The 19,264-nt window shown below is 42.6% G+C and overlaps 1 protein-coding gene across 2 annotated transcripts; it reads left to right on the top strand.

Moving 5' to 3' along the window:
• The first annotated feature begins 639 nt into the window (after nucleotides 1-639).
• On the top strand, nucleotides 640-19,264 carry phf12b (PHD finger protein 12b). Of its 2 annotated transcripts, XM_079166023.1 has the most exons (15): nucleotides 640-1,299; nucleotides 1,614-1,795; nucleotides 3,545-3,617; nucleotides 3,764-4,220; nucleotides 5,206-5,326; nucleotides 5,418-5,550; nucleotides 5,653-5,817; nucleotides 6,328-6,471; nucleotides 8,383-9,109; nucleotides 10,207-10,308; nucleotides 10,435-10,581; nucleotides 13,604-13,699; nucleotides 16,955-17,037; nucleotides 17,175-17,313; nucleotides 18,109-19,264. In XM_079166023.1, exons 1-15 carry the CDS (start codon nucleotides 1,234-1,236, stop codon nucleotides 18,573-18,575), a joined length of 3,102 nt encoding a protein of 1,033 aa, XP_079022149.1. In that variant the 5' UTR covers nucleotides 640-1,233; the 3' UTR covers nucleotides 18,576-19,264. The 2 variants fall into 2 exon arrangements, with proteins under 2 accessions (XP_079022149.1, XP_079022150.1); XM_079166024.1 differs by lacking the exons at nucleotides 16,955-17,037; nucleotides 17,175-17,313; nucleotides 18,109-19,264 and adding an exon at nucleotides 16,007-16,929.

Genomic DNA, 19,264 nt, shown 5'->3' with positions numbered 1-19,264 from the left:
ATAAACTGTAAGTAAAGGTTCGACTTCCTTCTTATTTAATGACCCAATATGTAAGACAGAAGCAGTACTGCCATTGGTGGTAGTAGTTATAGTTGTTAATACTAGTCCCATTATTATTAGTTGTAATTGTATTTGGTAGTAGTCAAAAAATGGAGGGCACTGTCTGTGACAACAGAAAATGGTCACGTTAGGACCGGTAACACTATAGTCAAATTGCGGACAATAGGAAACAGTGGTAAAAATGTAATTGCGAAAGCAGCAGTAACGTAGTCCGTATTACTAGTGTAGTAGTAACACGTAAAAGCAGTCTTTGAAAAAGAGGTAGCCTATCAGTAACATTCGTTGGCAAAACTGCTATCAATACAAGCAACAGTTCATATCTTCACAGTAGCAGCAGTATAGAAACTGTAGTAATAGCTAGTGGCAATCTCAGACACAGAAGACTGCGATAGGAATGGTAAGGATAAATGTAATAGTCTAGTAGCCAGTTACAATGTTGTATACAATGTGTTCGCTCCTTGTTACACACAGTGTATCCTCGCAATTATCTATATCCGTTCCCATGCGCATGCGTGTATGGCTGTTCGCGGTTGCGCCAACTGGTAGAGGATGTTGCTAGCAGCCTGTGTAGATGCACAGCCTTTTTCACAACAATAACACCAACCAAATTTGCATCTCCACATACCCTGATTTGAGGATTATACATTACGAACGCTATCGGAAACCGTGCATTGGACCGTGCCACGCCAAATATTCTTCTGTTTTTTTGGCTTTGTTGACAATGGGAGCGGAGGGGTTTGCAGATTTACAAGGCTCCTTTTTGCAGGAGCAGAAACAAGAATCATGGCTGGCCAGCTAGGCCGCAGATGCATTTTGTAGCTAACAGCAACAATCAGTTGATATACAATTCTGTATGTAGGCTTGGCGCAGCTCGTAAAAAGTGGTGCTAAGAAGCCCGTGTCTCAATTACACGATTATCGTTATTTTTGTTGTCTTTTTGGGAACATAACACAAGCTAGTGAGACCGTTAGCTTCACAACCTTGACTGGTTTGCGTCTTGCCTTCGTAGTTAGCTCCTTTAGCCAGCTAACGATAGCCTGCATCGCTTGGCTAGCCATCTTCTTGTTAAAAACATTTGGTAAAAGACATTTACTACGGGATTTACTCTCATCGTTTTGTGTTGGGAAGGCATTTGTATCGCAAATTCCTTGAGCAACGTCTGCACCTGGATGAATGTGGGACAAAATGGAGACCCCGACGATCGTGTACGATTTGGATACCTCTGGGGGCTTAATGGAGGTGAGGTCGCTCTACTCGAAAGCCTTACTGAAGTAAAATACTCCCGTTTGATGATGCATTGATGTATTTTCCCATCATATTAATTGTCGTTATCATTAGACCACTAAAGCCTGCTGTCAAGCACCTCTCGGTTAGCTAACTTAATACATCGGGTTGATAATGGAGGCCTCAAGTAAACGGTAACGTTAGCGCTCTCCCCAAGCTTAGCATTGTATGGCACCGCGGGAATATAGCTGCATATTTTGCAACTCTTTTGACATGCCATCAGTCGGGGTGTTGTGTTCTTTTACTAAAGAGTTGAACAACTTTTACAGCAAATCCAAACACTGCTGGCGCCCCCGAAGTCCGAAGAGGTAGAGAAGAGGAGTCGGAAGTTGGTGAGAGACGTCCGGCGGAGCGGCAGGGCCACCAACCACGACACCTGCGATAGTTGCCGGGAGGGGGGAGACTTGCTGTGCTGTGACCACTGTCCTGCAGCCTTCCACCTCCAATGCTGGTAAGTGAGAGATTTTTGAGAAACATAGTTACAACGCAAAGGGATACGTTATGCATGCGATAATGCACGACAGGGGACTGTACCGTGAGTCTGCTTTAGCTGCATTTGTACGCTAGATGCTGAATGCTAACTTCAGTGGAAGTATCCCTGATGAAGTTACGTTTTGCTGTTGTATATGCTGCAGAGTCGTTGACATGTCACTGGAAACCTGTGAATTATTTTCTTCTTGTAGTGAGATTGTACCAGTCGTTATTATTCAGTACATATCCGCTGTTATTTCATTGACATTTCAACAGTACCCATCGGTGGATCCTCTTATATATTCACACTGAAGCCTTCTCTCCCGTCCAGCTGAACCGAGGAGATCGGTAGCGAGCCCTGTGTAGCCTTTTGTAAAGTTGAATTTGAATTTACTGTGCTGCCCAAATAATGACTTGTATGCCGAATTCACCAGTAACTATAAATACATTAAAACAGATCTAGAGGTTATATTTCTGCTAAACCCGATGGCGAGTGAATTCAACTTGAAGTTTATTGAATTGGGCTTGGCTAGCAAATTCAACAACTGCTCATTTGATCTAACGTTACGTTGGTGTCGAGTGACTTTAAGTAGCTAACCGTTCCACTGCCTCACTCTTTGGAGAACGTGTATGGTTGCTCGTATAAGCAGAGCATAATTTCCGTCGTTGTCAATGAAAAGGCATGTTCATGAGACGTGCATAGGCTAAAGAAAGAAGTGGCTAGAATTAGCTTGCAGTCAGTCCTCCCCTCCTGTCGCGGCTGCAGCTAGTGGAGCCGCTGCTGCTAAAAATGGAGTCGAAACTGCCTCTGTTTACAATATGGCGACCTCCCTGCTCTTTTTTTCTATTCCACCGCCATCTTACCAACCTTTAAATCCAGCTTTGAGAAAAGGGGTTTACAAATGATATAGACAATTTTTGTCGTTTCCCGGGATGGTGTACCGTTAGCGCTATAACCGTGTTAGCTGTGAACGTGTTACAAAGCTCTTCCCATCGTTAAACATCTGCATGCATGATTATTTTAGATTTGGCATTTGGAAGACATTCGCTCAGACTGTCACTTGGAAGCGACCAAACAGAAACGTAATATCCATATATGGTCAGGCCTGTGAATTAATTAATCTTTACAGTTTGGAGTTCTGTTGTATCATAGCATAGAGGGGGACACATGCTGCTTTACTGTGTATTATCTTAAATGTAGTATTTACACAGGGTAACTTCCTATAATAGGCTGTAGATTATAGACTTGGCTTCAGATGTGTCCTGCCTGTTATAAATCAGTCATGGCATTGACCTCCTTGAGGTTTTTATTAACTTTACTTTAATTAGAATATTTAGGATATTTACTCGTGTTTATGATTCATTCATGCTCCAGCTTTTTGTAATACAGATATGAACAAATTGGAAATTTAGGTATCGTTTCACATCATTGACATGCATTTTTCTTTGATGAAATGTAATTGTCAGTCCAGTAGATCGGTAACCGTAACGTTGGATAACTGGGGAATATGCTTGTGACCAGTAAGAAAATGAATGTAATTTTTTCACGGGATAGATATTGTATTCAAAATCATGGTGAAAATCTAAATTTTCCTCCTCACATGAAATTAGACAACATGATTGTGAGGCATAATATCATGACTGCATGTTAAATGATAATGTATATGAATTTGCCTGCATTGATTATGAACCTGGCCACTGAGTATTGTTTTTTACCTTCTTAACTCAGCAATCCACCTCTAAGTGAGGAAATGCTTCCCCCAGGAGAATGGATGTGTCATCGCTGCAATGTTCGAAAAAAGGTAAGTGGCAGGTTCATCTCTGTTACACACATAGTCCCCCACCAATGTTACTGTCATGCTGTTGGAAATAATGTAGAGAAAGGTATTTACTTGTATGCTATATGGACTAATAAATCTGTCTTTTGGTCTTTGTTTGCTGCCATCAGAAGAGAGAGCAGAAGACGGAGCAGACCAACGGCCTTCCGGAGAAGTCCTCATCTAAGCGCTCTGTGTCCCCGGCCGTAGAGCTGGAGCTCAATGCCGGACCACTGCGGCTCGACGGCCTGCCTCCGGGGGCCGGAGCAGCAGGGCCCGGTCTACGAGTGGCCCAGGTGCGTCTCTTGGACCGCAGGACCAGCAGCCGACCGAGCAGCCGACCTGGAACGCCCACCTCCAACACTTCGTCCACCCCAACCCCCTCAGAGGAGCAGAACGACGGCGAGGAGGAGGCAGCAGAGCTCGAGGATGAAGTTCAGGGCTCAGAGCTTGAGGGTGCTACGCTATCGGCTCCAACTCCACGCCTTCTCAAGAGGCCCTTTCAGCTGCTAATAGCAGCCGCTATGGAGAGAAACCCTACGCAGTTCCAGTTGCCCAGTGAGCTCACCTGCACCACTGCACTTCCAGGTCAGTCAGTCATATTGAGTTGCGAAACATTTACTGTGAAATTGTGTTGTATTCATTTCATACATTTTTCAAATGGTGAAGGGAAAAAAAACGGTAAATTACATTGGGGTGAAGGGAAAAATGTCTCTTCACGACCTGGTAACCTTTTGAAGTCCTAAATTACTAATGACTCCAACTGTTGGAGAGCTGCTAAGTTGACATATTAGTTTAGCAAACTATTTTATTTTCAATGGATTGGATTTGGAGCCAGAAACCAAACTAGAAGTAGATGAGGCAAGGTGTGGAAAGTAAATATTATATTAAAACTAGGACTGAAGGGAAAAAAAATAATTCATGTAGGAATCAAGAATATAAATTGATTCACAACTTCCAAAAATCAGTTCTTAAAATGTTTTATGTCCTTCAAAATATACTAGAATGGCATTTGAATATGAAAATGTATATTAATATTCAGGACCGTAAACGAGTAATCATTCAACAACAACCTTAATGATGGGAGAGAACTTGTGTCGTAACAGCTAGCGTTACGCTACGTCTATAAACAAACCACGTACCTATGAGCTGAGAGCTCCTCATCACACGGGAGACAGAACCATTTCAAAGATGCTGACTTTTGTCTTCTCACGTTTGTACTTTTTAAACAGAAACACAGCGTTCTCCCTCTAGCCGGCTGACCCCTTCTTTGGGTTTTAGTAGTGAAATGAGGAGGTATTTTATAGATAAATCCTCATTTATTTTTGAAATTAGCATGTTTTTGAGAAATAAAATCCTACCAATATATGTACTGTGTCGAGAATCAAATTTGAATCCGTTTTTAATGGAATCGTGACCCCAAGAATTGAATAGTGAAAGATTTACACCCCGTATAAAAACAAAGTAGTTATTTTTTGGGGATTATAAAGTGTGCCTGGGTTATATTGAGCACTTCAGATGTCTGATACATGACACCATAAAGATACCTGGGTTGGATCGTTTGGATTTCTAGGCAGCAGTAAACGGAGGAGAAAAGAGGAGCTACTAGGGAAGCCCTTCAGGAGGCCTCAGCATGAGCTGGATCCCAATGGTCTGGTCCCTCTACCGGTCAGAGTCTGCTTTTCATGCAACAGGTTAGAACCAGGTTACATTATTTGCATTATTATTTGCATTATTTGCACAGACCTGAGTTGTCTCATGTCTTGTACTGATTTCCTCTCACAGGAGTTGCAGGTTGGCTCCACTGATCCAGTGTGACTATTGTCCTCTTCTGTTCCACATGGACTGTCTGGACCCTCCACTCACAGCTTTACCTGCTGGAAAATGGATGTGTCCAAACCATATTGAGCACTTAGTGGTAAGATGCATGGTCTTGGCTCAGAGATTAAACAACTTTTTTTGGTCTTGCCAAAAGAATGCTTAGTTTTCCCCTTCTAATGTGTGTGTGTGTGATGTGCAGCTGAATCAGAGGAGCCTGAGCCTGTCCAGCCGCTGTCAGCTGTTTGACCATTTCCAGGACAGGATGTCCCAACACGCAGTCAAGTTGGACTTCCTCCGTAGAGTCCATCGGCAGAACGCACCTAATCGGCGCACAACCCACCAGCACACTAAGAAGACCATCAAGGTAGACTGCTTCAGTGTGCGGGTGTAGACAGCCTAGTGGTAGCAGATTGTGTTCTTCAGTGTTTCTCCAGGGGTGTGGGTTAGGCTATTAAGGGATATCCCAAAGAGTTTTTGTGGTCAGCTCTGAATTGTTAAGACAAGCCAATGGTGCACGGATGGTGATGGTAAGTGGATTCATGCAATAACTGATCATTCTTGTCTTATAAAACTGATTCTTTTGTAGTTGTTTTGGTTTCCTCTTGTTAAATACTCTATGCTGACAGAACAGAAACGATGGAACAACAGGCGCCTCTGAAGACAGCACTGCAACAAATAGTTTCTTTAAATTAATTCTATCAAAGCATCTCAAGTTAAAATTTTTAGCAAGAATGTACTCAGGTGTCAATCTACCTCGGCACGGTACCCAAACCCAATCGATGTGGGAGATACCCTGTTCATTTAGAGACATCACAATATTATTAAAAGTTTGGGAAAAGCTACGTTGTTTCTTACAATCACTGTTTGGACTCAGGTGCCAGATGCGATCAAGTCCCAGTACCAGAATCCTCCCCCCATGCTGACACCTGCGGGGGTGCGCCAGTTGGAGCTGGTTTGTAGCGGTGTGCCTGACCACCAGCCCTCAAAGCACCCCACCTCAGAGGCTGAGCAGCAAGAGGTAGGCAGACTACAACATGACACAGTTTGTCCAATATCATTTGCCATTTTGAATCAGTCTAACAAGAGTCACCTGCAACAACGGCTTGTATCTTGTATGCTCTGTAGAAAAAAAGCATGTTACCGATTTAGGGAAGTGTGTTGGTGAATCACTGATGGTTAGTCTGGTCCTAAAAGTCATGACTAATGTGGAATGATCATATCCATGCAGGTAGAGGCATTCATTGCTTATTTGATTTCTGCAAGAACGGTAAATGAATCAAATTCTAATACTAACAACAATACGGCTTGAAGGTGATATTTGTGGATTCAGGTCTTTTGAGGTGCACTTTTTTAAAGTCTGATTGCTTGTCTAACTAAAACACACTTTGACACATCTGTGTTTTAGAAGATCTGGAAGTTAAGCCTTTCAAACAGCAAACATGTATTAAAAGGCCCAGAGTCAAGGAAAAATCTAATTAGCTTCAACTTTCTTCTAAATATTTGTAACAAAATCAGGATATTGATTTCTTCCTGTGGCATAAATGTCTCTATTAGATAGGAGGATGCCATAAAAAGACTTGATGGTTGCTTCTAGGGCTGCAACTAACGATTACTTTAATAATCGATTAATCTGTCGATTATTTGTTCGATTAATCGATGAATCGGATAAAAAAAAAAAGCATTAGTTTCTAACCCTTTTTTCAAAAACAGAACTGACAAAACAACAAATTCACAGTGCAAAAAATCTTCAGAAAGTGCACAAACGGGTTGCTCGAACATCCCTGAACTGTTAAAGTAATAATTTAAAAAAATAAATGGACTAATATCAGGAGTGGGGTTCAGCGGGTTACCCACGCCTCTCGGCCAAGGGTAGACACACGCTGATCCACTCAGTGTGGCGCGCGTGCAGCCCCAGACATCTAAGGGCATCACAGACCTGTTATTGCTTAATCTCGTGCGGCTGAACGCCACTCGTCCCTCTGAGAAGCTGGACGCCAACCGCACGGGGCCACATAACTAGTTAGCATGCCGGAGTCTTGTTCGTTAATAGAATTAACCAGACAAATCGCTCCACCGACTAAGAACGGCCATGCACCACCACCCACAGAATCCAGAAAGAGCATCAATCTGTCAATCCTTTCCGTGTCCGGGCCGGGTGAGGTTCCCCCGGCCGTCCCTCTTAATCATGGACCCAGTTCAGAGAAAAACCCACAAAATAGAACCTGTAGCCACACTGGTCATAAAAGAATTGTTTCTTCCTGATGTTCACGTTTATTATTGTCCTCTCATGGAAACACCGAGAAAACTAGAGACACAAAACAGCTTCATGTACAAACAACAAAGAAACAAATACTCTGTCTCTCATCACCTACAAGTATAACAGCACTTTAATGAGTGAACTGAATACACGTCACCGTGTTCTGGTAGACCAGCAGTAGAATAACACGGGGAAGAAAAAGTTCGCTGTTTTCTCCCGCCATTTCTCATCTTTCTGAGCTCCGCTTAACTTCCGGTTTAATGGTCACGTTACAAAAACAAAAGCTCGTCTATCATAAGTAAAACAACGGCAAAACGGTTACGAGTTAAACACAAGGTACCCAAAATGGCAGTAAATGTAATTATTATAATTGCAGAAATAAACTAAAAATACAACTCGCGTAAATCAACTTCCGGTGTTGTCACGGCAACGTTTATACGCCGGTCAGCGTCAGCTACAGAACCGGAGTCCTGTTCCGTTATTCCAAGCTGCTGTGAACACTCAAACATCTCCGCGACTTATTGAGTGGCGTAATAATCGCGCGACACAACGAATCGATAATGAAATTCGTTGCCAACTCTTTTGATAATCGATTTTTATCGATTTTATCGATTCGTTGTTGCAGCCCTAGTTGCTTCCTCTTTTAAAACATGGTTCTGCTTTGTTAAACAGTGGCTTCAGGATGTCATCGCCCTACAGTGCAGCATCATGCGACACCTATCTATCAAGCAGAAGGCTTCATCCACAGCAACCACCCTGTCATCAGTAACAGCGTCAGCAGACTGGGCTTCTGAGCAGAAAACCACTGCTAAATCACGTGTAACATCTGAGGACATGAAAACTTCTTTTGAAAGGACTTCGTCCCCCGACCGCTGCTCTAAACCCTGCAGTACACCGGATGACCCCCAGGGGGCCTCTCTTTCAAGGGACACACTTGCAGAACTGGGTGTTTGTAAATGCAACACATCACCATGTCAAAACTGTAGGAAACCCAACGGACCTCGAGCAGAGGAATGTCAGCCACCCAAAGCCAACGGGCCTGTAGACTGTAACAGTGCCTCAGACTCCTGCAGGCAGGCTGAGCTGCAGCACAGACTGAAGCCCACTACAACACCCCCAGTCTCAGCTCCTGCCTCTGGGCTGGTGAACCACATAGGAGCAGAAATGGTTAAAAAGGAACCTGAGAGTACTACAGAGGCCTGTGCCCAGAAGAACTGTCCCACTGCCCTGACAATATGGCCCCACAGTGGCCAGCAGAACCACAGGAACCAGGAGGAGTGTATGAGCAGCGATGAAAAGCCCACCTACTCTATCACCAGCAGCGGCCGCTCAAACACACCAACTAAAGGCAACCAGCAGCGTGACCCCACCAAGCTGGGGTTGTCATCACCTACTCCAGGTACACACTCCTGAACTAATAAACTGCTCACTGATGATTGGCTTCCCAAGTTCATTTGAGCTTCTCTAGGGATCAATGCAAAAATCACTTTAAAACACCATAGCAGCCTTTGTTCTTTAACACAACTATTGAGGTGTTCATTTATTGATAAATGTATTATCTTTTTGTTATTTACATTTATTTTTTTAAATCACACATCTCTAGTGTTTAGAATGTGTATTTTATATTCACTCATGTTGAAAGTTTTCAATAATTACATTGCAGTTGTTTGGGTGGAGGGTATGCCCTCATTGTCAGTAGCAATGGCTACATAAGGTGGGAGTGTGCAGTTCTCCTCTGTAAGCAGCATATTGACCCTCGGTCTACAGTGGCTGCTCCACATGTCTCCCAAACCCAAGAAAGCCCAAGCTGTAGAGTCAGAGGATGTGTGGGGAAAGCAGATGGAAACGATTGAGTCCAGACCGCTATGCTTCTGATTCCATGAAATATCTCAAGAACAACTTTCCCTTTACTGTGACAATCTTCATTCTTGCTTTGATCATATAACATATTTGTTTGTTCAATTATTTGAGATAGTTGGCAAAGGTAGAACAGAACAGGAAGCACCAGACTATTTAAATGTTAGCATCTGCTCAGGATGTTACTACTGCTTTGATTTAGTCTGTTCTTTGTCTCGGTAGTTTATGTGCTTGAGGTCATTTTTGCAGCCTGTCAGCTTGTTCAAACATTTCCACTATACACTGCTCACCGCTTTCACTGAGATACTTTATAGCAGACCATAGCCCAACAGCTCCCTCTTGTGGCCAGTGGGAAACATTTCACAGCTGTTTCAGGTGTCAGCAGAACATCAGTGTGATATGACAAACGATGGGAGAAGAGAAACCGATTGGTGCTGACTGTCCTGCAGTTGAATTTAGAGCTAGGAATAGTTTTTCTTTTGTACACAAACACATTTAAATAGCATAATATGTAGTTAGAAATAGGTTGTTCTACATAGATGAATAAAGTTCCCATCCAGTCAGATGTCCATCTGCAAGCTGCCAGATCAGTCTCAGGCCTTTAACCACAAGCTGCCCCGGTATGTTTCTCCTCTATAGACATAAAGGCTGGTCCTGAACTGGGCTCACTGCTGCCCAGCACTCTCTCCTCCATGGATAACCTGTCCAGCTGCATGAAAGATCGAAAGGATGAGGAAAGAGGTACGTGTGCTCACTCAATAGGGACATCTGACAATACTGAACCATTGTGGTATTGTATACATGTCATGCTGTGATGATGCAAATTAACTTGAGTGTGTGTGTGTGTGTGTGTGTGTGTGTGTGTAGGGATTGAACTGGACAAACTGGATACAGAGATGATTAAGCTCCTGGCCTGGCAGAGGATCCAGCAGCTTTTCCCCCCCAAAGTGCCCAGCACTCCGCCTCCCCCAGCCACCCACGCTGCCCCCAAAACCCCATCACCCTGCCCTGACAGTAAGGCACTAACTTACCTCTGACACTGCTATTCAGTATGTTTTCACATTGAAGATGAGCCTGAATGTTCATATTTTGATAATTGTAGCATGCTCATAACCTTAAACCCGGTATGAAAGGCTTGTCTATAGGTTCTTTGCAGATGACATCACACATCGGCTTGCTTTCCAGATGGAGGGCAGGCAACTGGAGGCAGGTTCATTACTGTAGCAATAATGCCACTGGTTTGCGCTGTTTTTGGCCGATCCAACCGATCAAATCGGGGGAAAAACAAGGGCTACTTTCAAGTAGGGTTGGGTACCGAAACCCGGTGCCAATATGGAACCGGTACCTATACGACCGATACCTACCGGACCGAAACGCAATGCAGATTTCGGTGCTTCTTTTCGGTGCCTGAGCCGATTGAAATACTTTTTTTTAACACTACTCTGATGACTCCGTCCTGGCAGCAGGTAACGATAGCTACCGTTTGTATAGCTACAGCAGCTAGCTAGCCATCAACCTTTTAACAGAGAAAATGCCGAAAGGTAAACGGTCAAAAGTGTGGCTGTTTTTATTTTGAAAGTCCGTTGCTCACTGGCAGCGGTGGAGGAATGGAGACTACTGGACATCGCTGCGGTAAAGTTAGCAGACACTCAGGTCTCCGTGGTCAACTCAGCAGACACTTAGATGTTAGTGACCTATACGCTGAAATTCACGGTAAACGCATTCAAACGGCACAGATCGGGAGCGAGCGAAGGACTTTGAAAGTTAGCGGAAAGATTTAACGTGAGACAACATCCGGTTTCTTCAGAGGAACATCCGATTTTCAGAATAAGATGCTAACAAAGTATGAATTAAATTCACATTAAGTATAAAACATGCTACCTGCAGCTCGTGAGTTAAAGGGAAAATACACCTACATTGTGCGTAAGTGTGTCTTTATTCTTTGATCGCTGGGTAACCATCATCACCTCTGAGTTACAGCATTATATTGATGAACAGTAGAGCTGCATTCACATGCTCTGTCATGAAGACGACACACATTTAGATGAAACGTGCTGAAACATTGTATTCCTGTTGCACAGCAGTGGAACGTTTCACATGAAGTCACACACTGAGCACAGATAGTGAAGAGATATAACTGCTACTGTGTAAAGGGAATACTGCTGTTAAAAAGAACCTTATTTGTTTAAAGTGTTTGCAAACCAAATGTTATTGCACTTTTGTTCATATAACAGTACTTTTAAAATAAAAGTGCACAATACACTACCTTTGAATTAATTATTGAACTTTGCCATAACAATGAGATTAATCGCAAAAATTCCATGCGATTAAAAATTGTAATCGTTGCACAGCACTAATATGTATAGTATACTTTAAACAGTTAAATATATTGTTAAATTTGACTTGGCAATAAAAAAAGTATCGGTTCAGGCACCGTTTAGGCACCGGTATCGTTTTAAAAGTATCGTTTTAGCACCGGTATCGGAAAAAACCCAAACGATACCCATCCCTACTTTCAAGTCCCGAAAAACGTTGTACGCAAAAGTGATGAGTTTAAAAACCTCACAGAGAAACAGCGACATGCAGATCAAAAACCTCCGTCTGGAAGAGCGGAGTCATTTTGCTAACTACATCGCTAGCTAAAACTCACGGAAAACACGGACCATGGTGGTACACCAGATGAAGGTGTAGAAGAGTCTAAAGGTTTACAACTATTTCGTGAGCGGTTGGGTCCATGACCTCGGAACCAAAGTAGCATTGAACGACTGCCGTCTTGCTTTTGCTCAAAACAAATCTCCCGGTAGATAGCTAACTAGCTTTCTCCCGCATAAAAACAATGACAAAAAACAGGGACCATGGTGGTGATATCGCCAGAAACATAGCCAGCCACATCTGCGATATTGTCACCCGTTTGTTGTTTGTTCTGCAGCTAGTGTTTCGCAGTTTTAGCTAGCTATTTTCCAGCAGCTAACTAGCTATTGTTATCGATTTGTTTTCAGCGATGCTAGCTACCCGGGCAAAAACAAGACGCCAGTTTTTCAATGCTACTTTGGTTCTAGAGCCTCTAGACTCTTGTACGCCTTCATCTGGTGAGCAGTGTAGTAGGTGGTCTGGAGGACGAGGTCATTTGTAATGTCGATCTCCTCCACACCGGGCAAATTGGTTAAGTTGTGGGAAATATCGCTCTACTTCATTTTGTAGGGATCACATCCAATATATGTTTCTATTTTCTGGCGATACCTGCTGCGTGCAGGTTCCACCAACCCTTTATGTATTCACTTTCCTCCATTACCAATTCGCCCAGTATATAGATTCATCACTTCTTGCCCTCCATCTGAATTACGCGACTCATAAGTCACGTGATTGCAAACAAGCTATATATAGTTTGGTCAGTTTGTAATTGTCAGCCTATACTACCTCTATGGACAGTGAGCTCATGTGCCTGCATTGCTGGTAAGAACATAACTATGGAATAGTTTAAAGCTTCATTCATCATGATAACCCATCTTTTGTAGATTCAACTACTTCCCAGACGCTGCCTTAATAATCTGACCCTTTTTTATTAAAGAGGACACTAATTTAAGACATCAATTTCCATATTGTTGTGTGACGGAATCAACAGAATGCCATTGGCTGGCTGGAAAAGGAAAAAAAACTGCAACGTTTTAGATTTAGCCTTGAATTTTTAAATTGTCGTATTGTTTATTTTGCACAAATTATTTGTTTGGTCTGAAAATATTTTTTCTGATGAGAGGAAAAAAACCAATAGCCTGTTACCTCTAGATTTCTCATTTATAAAGTATTTAACATGTTTTCAATAACATGAAATGGCAGTAAAAGCATAATTTACACACTTAAGACCTAGAATGAATTGGGTCGTGATACTTTGTAATTTTCTTTTAAAGTGGGTCCCTAGAAAAATGAGAAAAATGATTAGAGTGTAATGATGAGAGTGTAACGGTGTGATTTAATGTCTAATATAGAGACTTTTCTGAAAGTATTTGCAAAGTTCACAAGCTGAATCTCTTCCTACCAGCTCAGAAGAAGGTGCAGGCCCGAGCTGTCTTCTACCCTCTGACAGGAAAAGGAGGAGCTGTCAGCATGTGCTATAGGACATTATACATAGGATCAGGTAAGACATGCTGACTAATCACAGTGACAATTGCCCGCTGTACGTGCAGAGTGACGTGTTAACAGTTGCACTGATATGTGTTGTTGTTTTAACCCCGGTGCTGGGATGGTGAGTAGGGTTGAGCATCAAATCATCAAATACTTTGATACCAACTGAAATGTGTCTGTAGCACCAAATATAGAAAACTGGCAATATGAAAATTGGCCTCAAGTGCGTGCTCAGTTTCATGCTTGTCTTTGAATCATAATTTCAAATAATGTATTTTCTTTAGGCAAAGTTTTTTTTGAGCTGCCAAACCTTCATGGCTTGTGACCCTTCTTTTAACCCTCTGATGCACAAGATGGGTCAAAAGTGACGCGCGTGAATGATTTCATTTGATATTTTTGCCTGTTATGCATTATAACTCAATATTTAATTATATTCCTCAACTGAGTTGTTTTTTAACATCACAAACTGGATATGCACCCATTGATTGGCTGCCGATCAAAACAATTTTCAGCTGATGGGCCATGATCGGCAAGTCAGTCTCATATTTCATGAAGCTCGCAACTAGGCCAAACAAGCTCAAATACGCCGTGGAAGAACAACCTTCAACAACTAATTTAATCAGACACTAGATTGCAATTCCTTCCCATGCATACTGGTTAGAGATTTTCCTTTAATCAAAGCAAATATTTGCTTCTCATAGTCTCCACTAAAAGGACACCCTAGAGGGCCCTGCATCTAATTTTCTCCACTAGAAGTGCACCCTAAACTTCTGTGTCCACTAGAAGTGCACTCTAAACTGTTGTGTCCACTAGAAGTGCACCCTAAACTGCTGTGTCCACTAGAAGTGCACCCTAAACTGCTGTGTCCACTAGAAGTGCACCCTAAACTGCTGTGTCCACTAGAAGTGCACTCTAAACTGTTGTGTCCACTAGAAGTGCACCCTAAACTGCTGTGTCCACTAGAAGTGCACCCTAAACTGCTGTGTCCACTAGAAGTGCACCCTAAACTGCTGTGTCCACTAGAAGTGCACCCTAAACTGCTGTGTCCACTAGAAGTGCACTCTAAACTGTTGTGTCCACTAGAAGTGCACCCTAAACTGCTGTGTCCACTAGAAGTGCACCCTAAACTGCTGTGTCCACTAGAAGTGCACCCTAAACTGCTGTGTCCACTAGAAGTGCACCCTAAACTGCTGTGTCCACTAGAAGTGCACCCTAAACTGCTGTGTCCACTGGAAGTGCACTCTAAACTGCTGTGTCCACTAGAAGTGCACCCTAAACTGCTGTGTCCACTAGAAGTGCACCCTAAACTGTTGTGTCCACTAGAAGTGCACCCTAAACTGCTGTGTCCACTAGAAGTGCACCCTAAACTGCTGTGTCCACTAGAAGTGCACCCTAAACTGCTGTGTCCACTAGAAGTGCACTCTAAACTGCTGTGTCCACTAGAAGTGCACCCTAAACTGCTGTGTCCACTAGAAGTGCACTCTAGATCAGTGGTTCTCAACTGGTGGGTCGCAGGCCTTTGCCTGGGAAAAAATAAAAAATCCTGTGCTTTTATTTTGAAGAGGATTTTTATGCAGCGGAGTGCCGTCTATTCACACTCCTTAACAAGATTTGGCGTTAATGCCTTGTAATGCTAATATCAGCAGGGGATAAACTGAAAACTATACCTCTGTCAAATGACACTATAAGTAGGCGAATTGAAGACGTGTCGGATGACATCAAACAACAGACCACAGCTGGAATTTAGGCAAGTGGTCATTTTGCATTACAAATGGACGAATCTACAGACATAACAAACAAAACAGTTTTACTCGTTTACGTGAAACATGTGGGACGGGGACTGACAGGAACTCTGCACAAGAGAGCTCCCTATACTACAACTGCAGAGGACATTTTCAGCTCGCGTTCAAACTGCACCATAATACATTTGAGAAGTTGAACATTGTCCTAGCTTTGGGTCACGGCTTGTCACTAAGGGGTGATGGTGGGTCCCGCAGCCAGACCAGTTGAGAACCACTGCTCTAGATTGTCCTGCATCACGTTTTCTCCATTTGAAAAGCACCCCGGGGGGCCCTGCATCATGTTTTCACAATTGGAAAGGCACCCTAGAGGGCATTTTTTTATTTTTTTATCTACCATAGACGTATCCTGAAATGTACCTCTGCAGTGTTTTTATTTTCTGAAATTGGGTACCAGACTACATAGATGTATTCATTTATGAACTCAAATGAATATATTTTGAAGTATACATTTTATTTACAGCCAGAATTGCTGCAAAAAGAAATGTTACACCAGTATGATTTGTTTTGTCTCTTTTCAGAAAAGGAAAATATTGTTGACTTTCATCCTGACAGGTCATTTTTGACCCAAGTAAAGTGCAAGTTTCCCTTGAGATGAGTAAACAACATTTCTCTCTACATAGCAAGACAGGAAATGATTAATAGAAAGACTTGTAATAATAAAAACAAAATAATGAACTATTTCTTAAAGTCCTGTGTGATATCATCATTTACATTACATTACAGTTATCTATTAAATCATATTGAAACTGAACATGGATCCCTTTTTAACCATGCGGTGCATTCAAATGTTTTGAAAGTCTTGTGCATCAGACGGTGAAGGGAAGGAGTGTGTACTGGTGACTGACAGCTTGGACATTTTATGTGTATGAATTGCCAGCAGTTGAACTCAAGAGTGACATTCTCATTAGAAACATTTTTAGAGGCTTGAAGAGGTAAAACCATCTAGTATTTCACAATAAAAAAGAAAAGACTACAGAAAAGTAAATCAACATTTTGATGGAGCAGAAGTGTGTATTTCCTGTCCTGGCAATGACTTCATGAACCCTCAGACGGAGCTTGGTACCGACCACCACGTTGGGAAACACTTTTTTTGAAAGAAAGAAAGGGGTTTGTTTAAAAATGTGTTTGTATTTCTCAAAGTAAGGTATTCACAAAAGTATTGTTTTGGTATCTGTACCAAAATGCGGGTACTGTATTGGCAATTCTATCAGACAATGCCCACCCTGGCTACTGAATTTGATGAGCGTTCATACATTGTACTCATGTTTTCACTTTCTAAGACAATTTAAGACGTGATGATACGGCAAAATAAATGTTGCGCGTCTCCTTTTCTTAGTGGAACAATTTAAAAATGGAATTGATAAGACTAAAACTGGCAACAATGTATTTGAACTATGTCTTAGATGAGCATTATTGAAATTTTCCATATAACTGAAACTCCCTACTATTGTAATGTTTTTGTAAAGGTGCTGACATGGACGTGTGCCTTACAAATTATGGTCGTTGCAACTACATATCGGGGAAACACGCCTGTATTTTCTATGATGAGGTATGTGCTTTTAAACTGCTGTACTGCTTAAATGTATGTTCTTGTACTCTACCATAATTCTCCACCTCTGCCTATTAAACACATTAGGTTCTGTTGTTGGATATAGTGTTAATTGATTGTGTGTGTGTCCTTTTCAGAATACCAAGCATTATGAGTTGCTCAACTACAGCGAGCACGGCACCACAGTGGACAACGTCCTCTACTCGTGTGACTTCTCAGAGAAGGCTTCTCCATCTCCACCAAGCGGGCTGGTGGCCAAAGTCCAAGGCATCATACGTCAGTACATGTCATTCTCACACTTTCTCCAGTATTCATAGTGCACGCAGTTTGGAGGGTCTTCAGTGATGCTGTCAGAACAATTGTGCAACAGAGACTCCAGAGAAGATTTGAACTGTTTTTTGAGTAGAGCCGTGCCACACCATGCCGATGAAATGCTGCATAAGACTTGTATTGACATGACATCTGTATTGCCACTTGCTGCCATCATCTAATGGCATAACAACTCTGCATCCCTTTTCTCTTTACTTATAGGCAGCATTTCCACTGCATGGTACGGATCGACTCAACTTGCTTAGAACCTTTCTTTTTTTGGTTTTCCATTTGTAAAAGTTGCGACTAGTACCTGGTGCCTGGTGCTTTTTTTAGTATCACATCCGTCAAGGTGCCAAGCAACCTGAGCTGATACTAAAAGATGGAGGTTAAACACTGATTATTCAGAGAGAATCCTTACTAGCACATCTAGCAAATATAGAACATCCTGCTCAAACCTGCCATCTTTAAATAGCCAAGCTTCCGTCAATAGCCAACCACTCAAACCAGATTTTTTGTAAAACTGCGAAAGTACACTGTGGTCCATTGACAAAGTATAGTCATTCCTCTGTTTGGTTGCTAATGAGAGGATGCAGCGAGACTACACACTGTTTGTGTTGTATTGACGATGATGATGCTGTGTTGCTATGACGATCAGCTAAGAATCCCGGCTACATTGAGGGGGGACTATCTGCAGTGGAAAATTAAATGGAGAAAAGTACCTCGTACTGAAAGCAAGTTCTCCCTGTGTTCTTGGTGCAGGTCGCAGTAAGAAGCGCGAGGATGGCGAGGGTCCCAGCTCTGTGGTGGGTCTGTTGCCGGCTGGTGGAGTGATGAGCAGCCAGCCTCAGGGCAGCGCCGAGCTGTCGTGCAGCTGTAAGGCGAGCAGCTCCAGCCTGATTGGAGGCAGCGGGGCAGGTTGGGAGGGCACGGCCCTGCTCCACCATGGCAGCTACATCAAAGTGGGTTGCCTCCAGTTTGTCTTCAGCATCACAGAGTTCGCCAGTAAGCAGCCCAAAGAGGAGCAGACTACAGCGCCTGCCGCCAGCTGCACCAGCACCAACAGCAGCAGCAGCAGCGTGGCCAGCACCACCAGCACCGCCCCCAGCACCACCACACCACCACCCAACACTGCCACAGTGAGCAGCCCCTCCAGCCAGGATGAGACCGACACTGAGACTGTCCCTCCCCACCAAGTGCCCCTACTGCGCTCCGACTCTATTCCATAACCTGCCCAGGAAAACCCACCCACCCTCCTTTGTTTTGCACCTTCCGAGTCACAATGAAGGGAAAGTTGCACAGCTGGTTGGTCAACAGGGAAAAAGTTTATTTTTTCATTTTTAATGGTTTATATCTTTGCATGAACTTGAAGTATTATTGACAATCTCTTCTGTTTTTGAATGACTGACCAGTAACCCTCTGTTCACTTCAAACCGTTAGGACTTTGAGCGAACATTATTTACAGATGCTCAACTTTTCTTTTGCCAGTATATTGGTCATGTATGGTGTAACATTATTTTGTCTGTCAGCCCATTTAGCACAAACCTTTTATTTTGTAGTATTGAATTCCATACATTCTACTTTCTTTTGCTGCTTTTGCACCATAGGTAGCTATATATGTATGAAAACATACATGCTTACACACTATAATATGTATATATAATGTAAATATATATATATAATTCATTGCTTCTCAATTGGAGAGACATTGGATTTCATGTAGATTTACCATTGTTTGGTTTTTAACTGTACAGTTCATGGAATTTGTGATACTGTGTAGAGTACCAGAAGTTTTGTGATAAAGCTTGTTCTTAGTCTGTACTTTCCGCTGTAGTCAAACTGTAAATACCGTATTGTTTTAGCACTCATTTTAACATCTTGTGCTGCTCTGTATATAAGCACTCTTTGTCTGTACCTG

The sequence above is a fragment of the Pholis gunnellus genome, assembly GCF_910591455.1.
Source record: "Pholis gunnellus genome assembly, chromosome: 9".
NCBI classification, from domain to species: Eukaryota; Metazoa; Chordata; class Actinopteri; order Perciformes; family Pholidae; genus Pholis; species Pholis gunnellus.
This window is presented reverse-complemented; position numbering and strand designations above follow the sequence as displayed.

Coding starts and splice junctions, on each gene's coding strand:
- phf12b (XM_079166023.1), top strand. CDS start 1,234: ATGTGGGACAAAATGGAGACCCCGACGATCGTGTACGATTTGGATACC. Junction 1,796..3,544: donor GCCTTCCACCTCCAATGCTG/GTAAGTGAGAGA, acceptor TTCTTAACTCAG/CAATCCACCTCTAAGTGAGG. Junction 5,551..5,652: donor ACCATATTGAGCACTTAGTG/GTAAGATGCATG, acceptor TGTGATGTGCAG/CTGAATCAGAGGAGCCTGAG.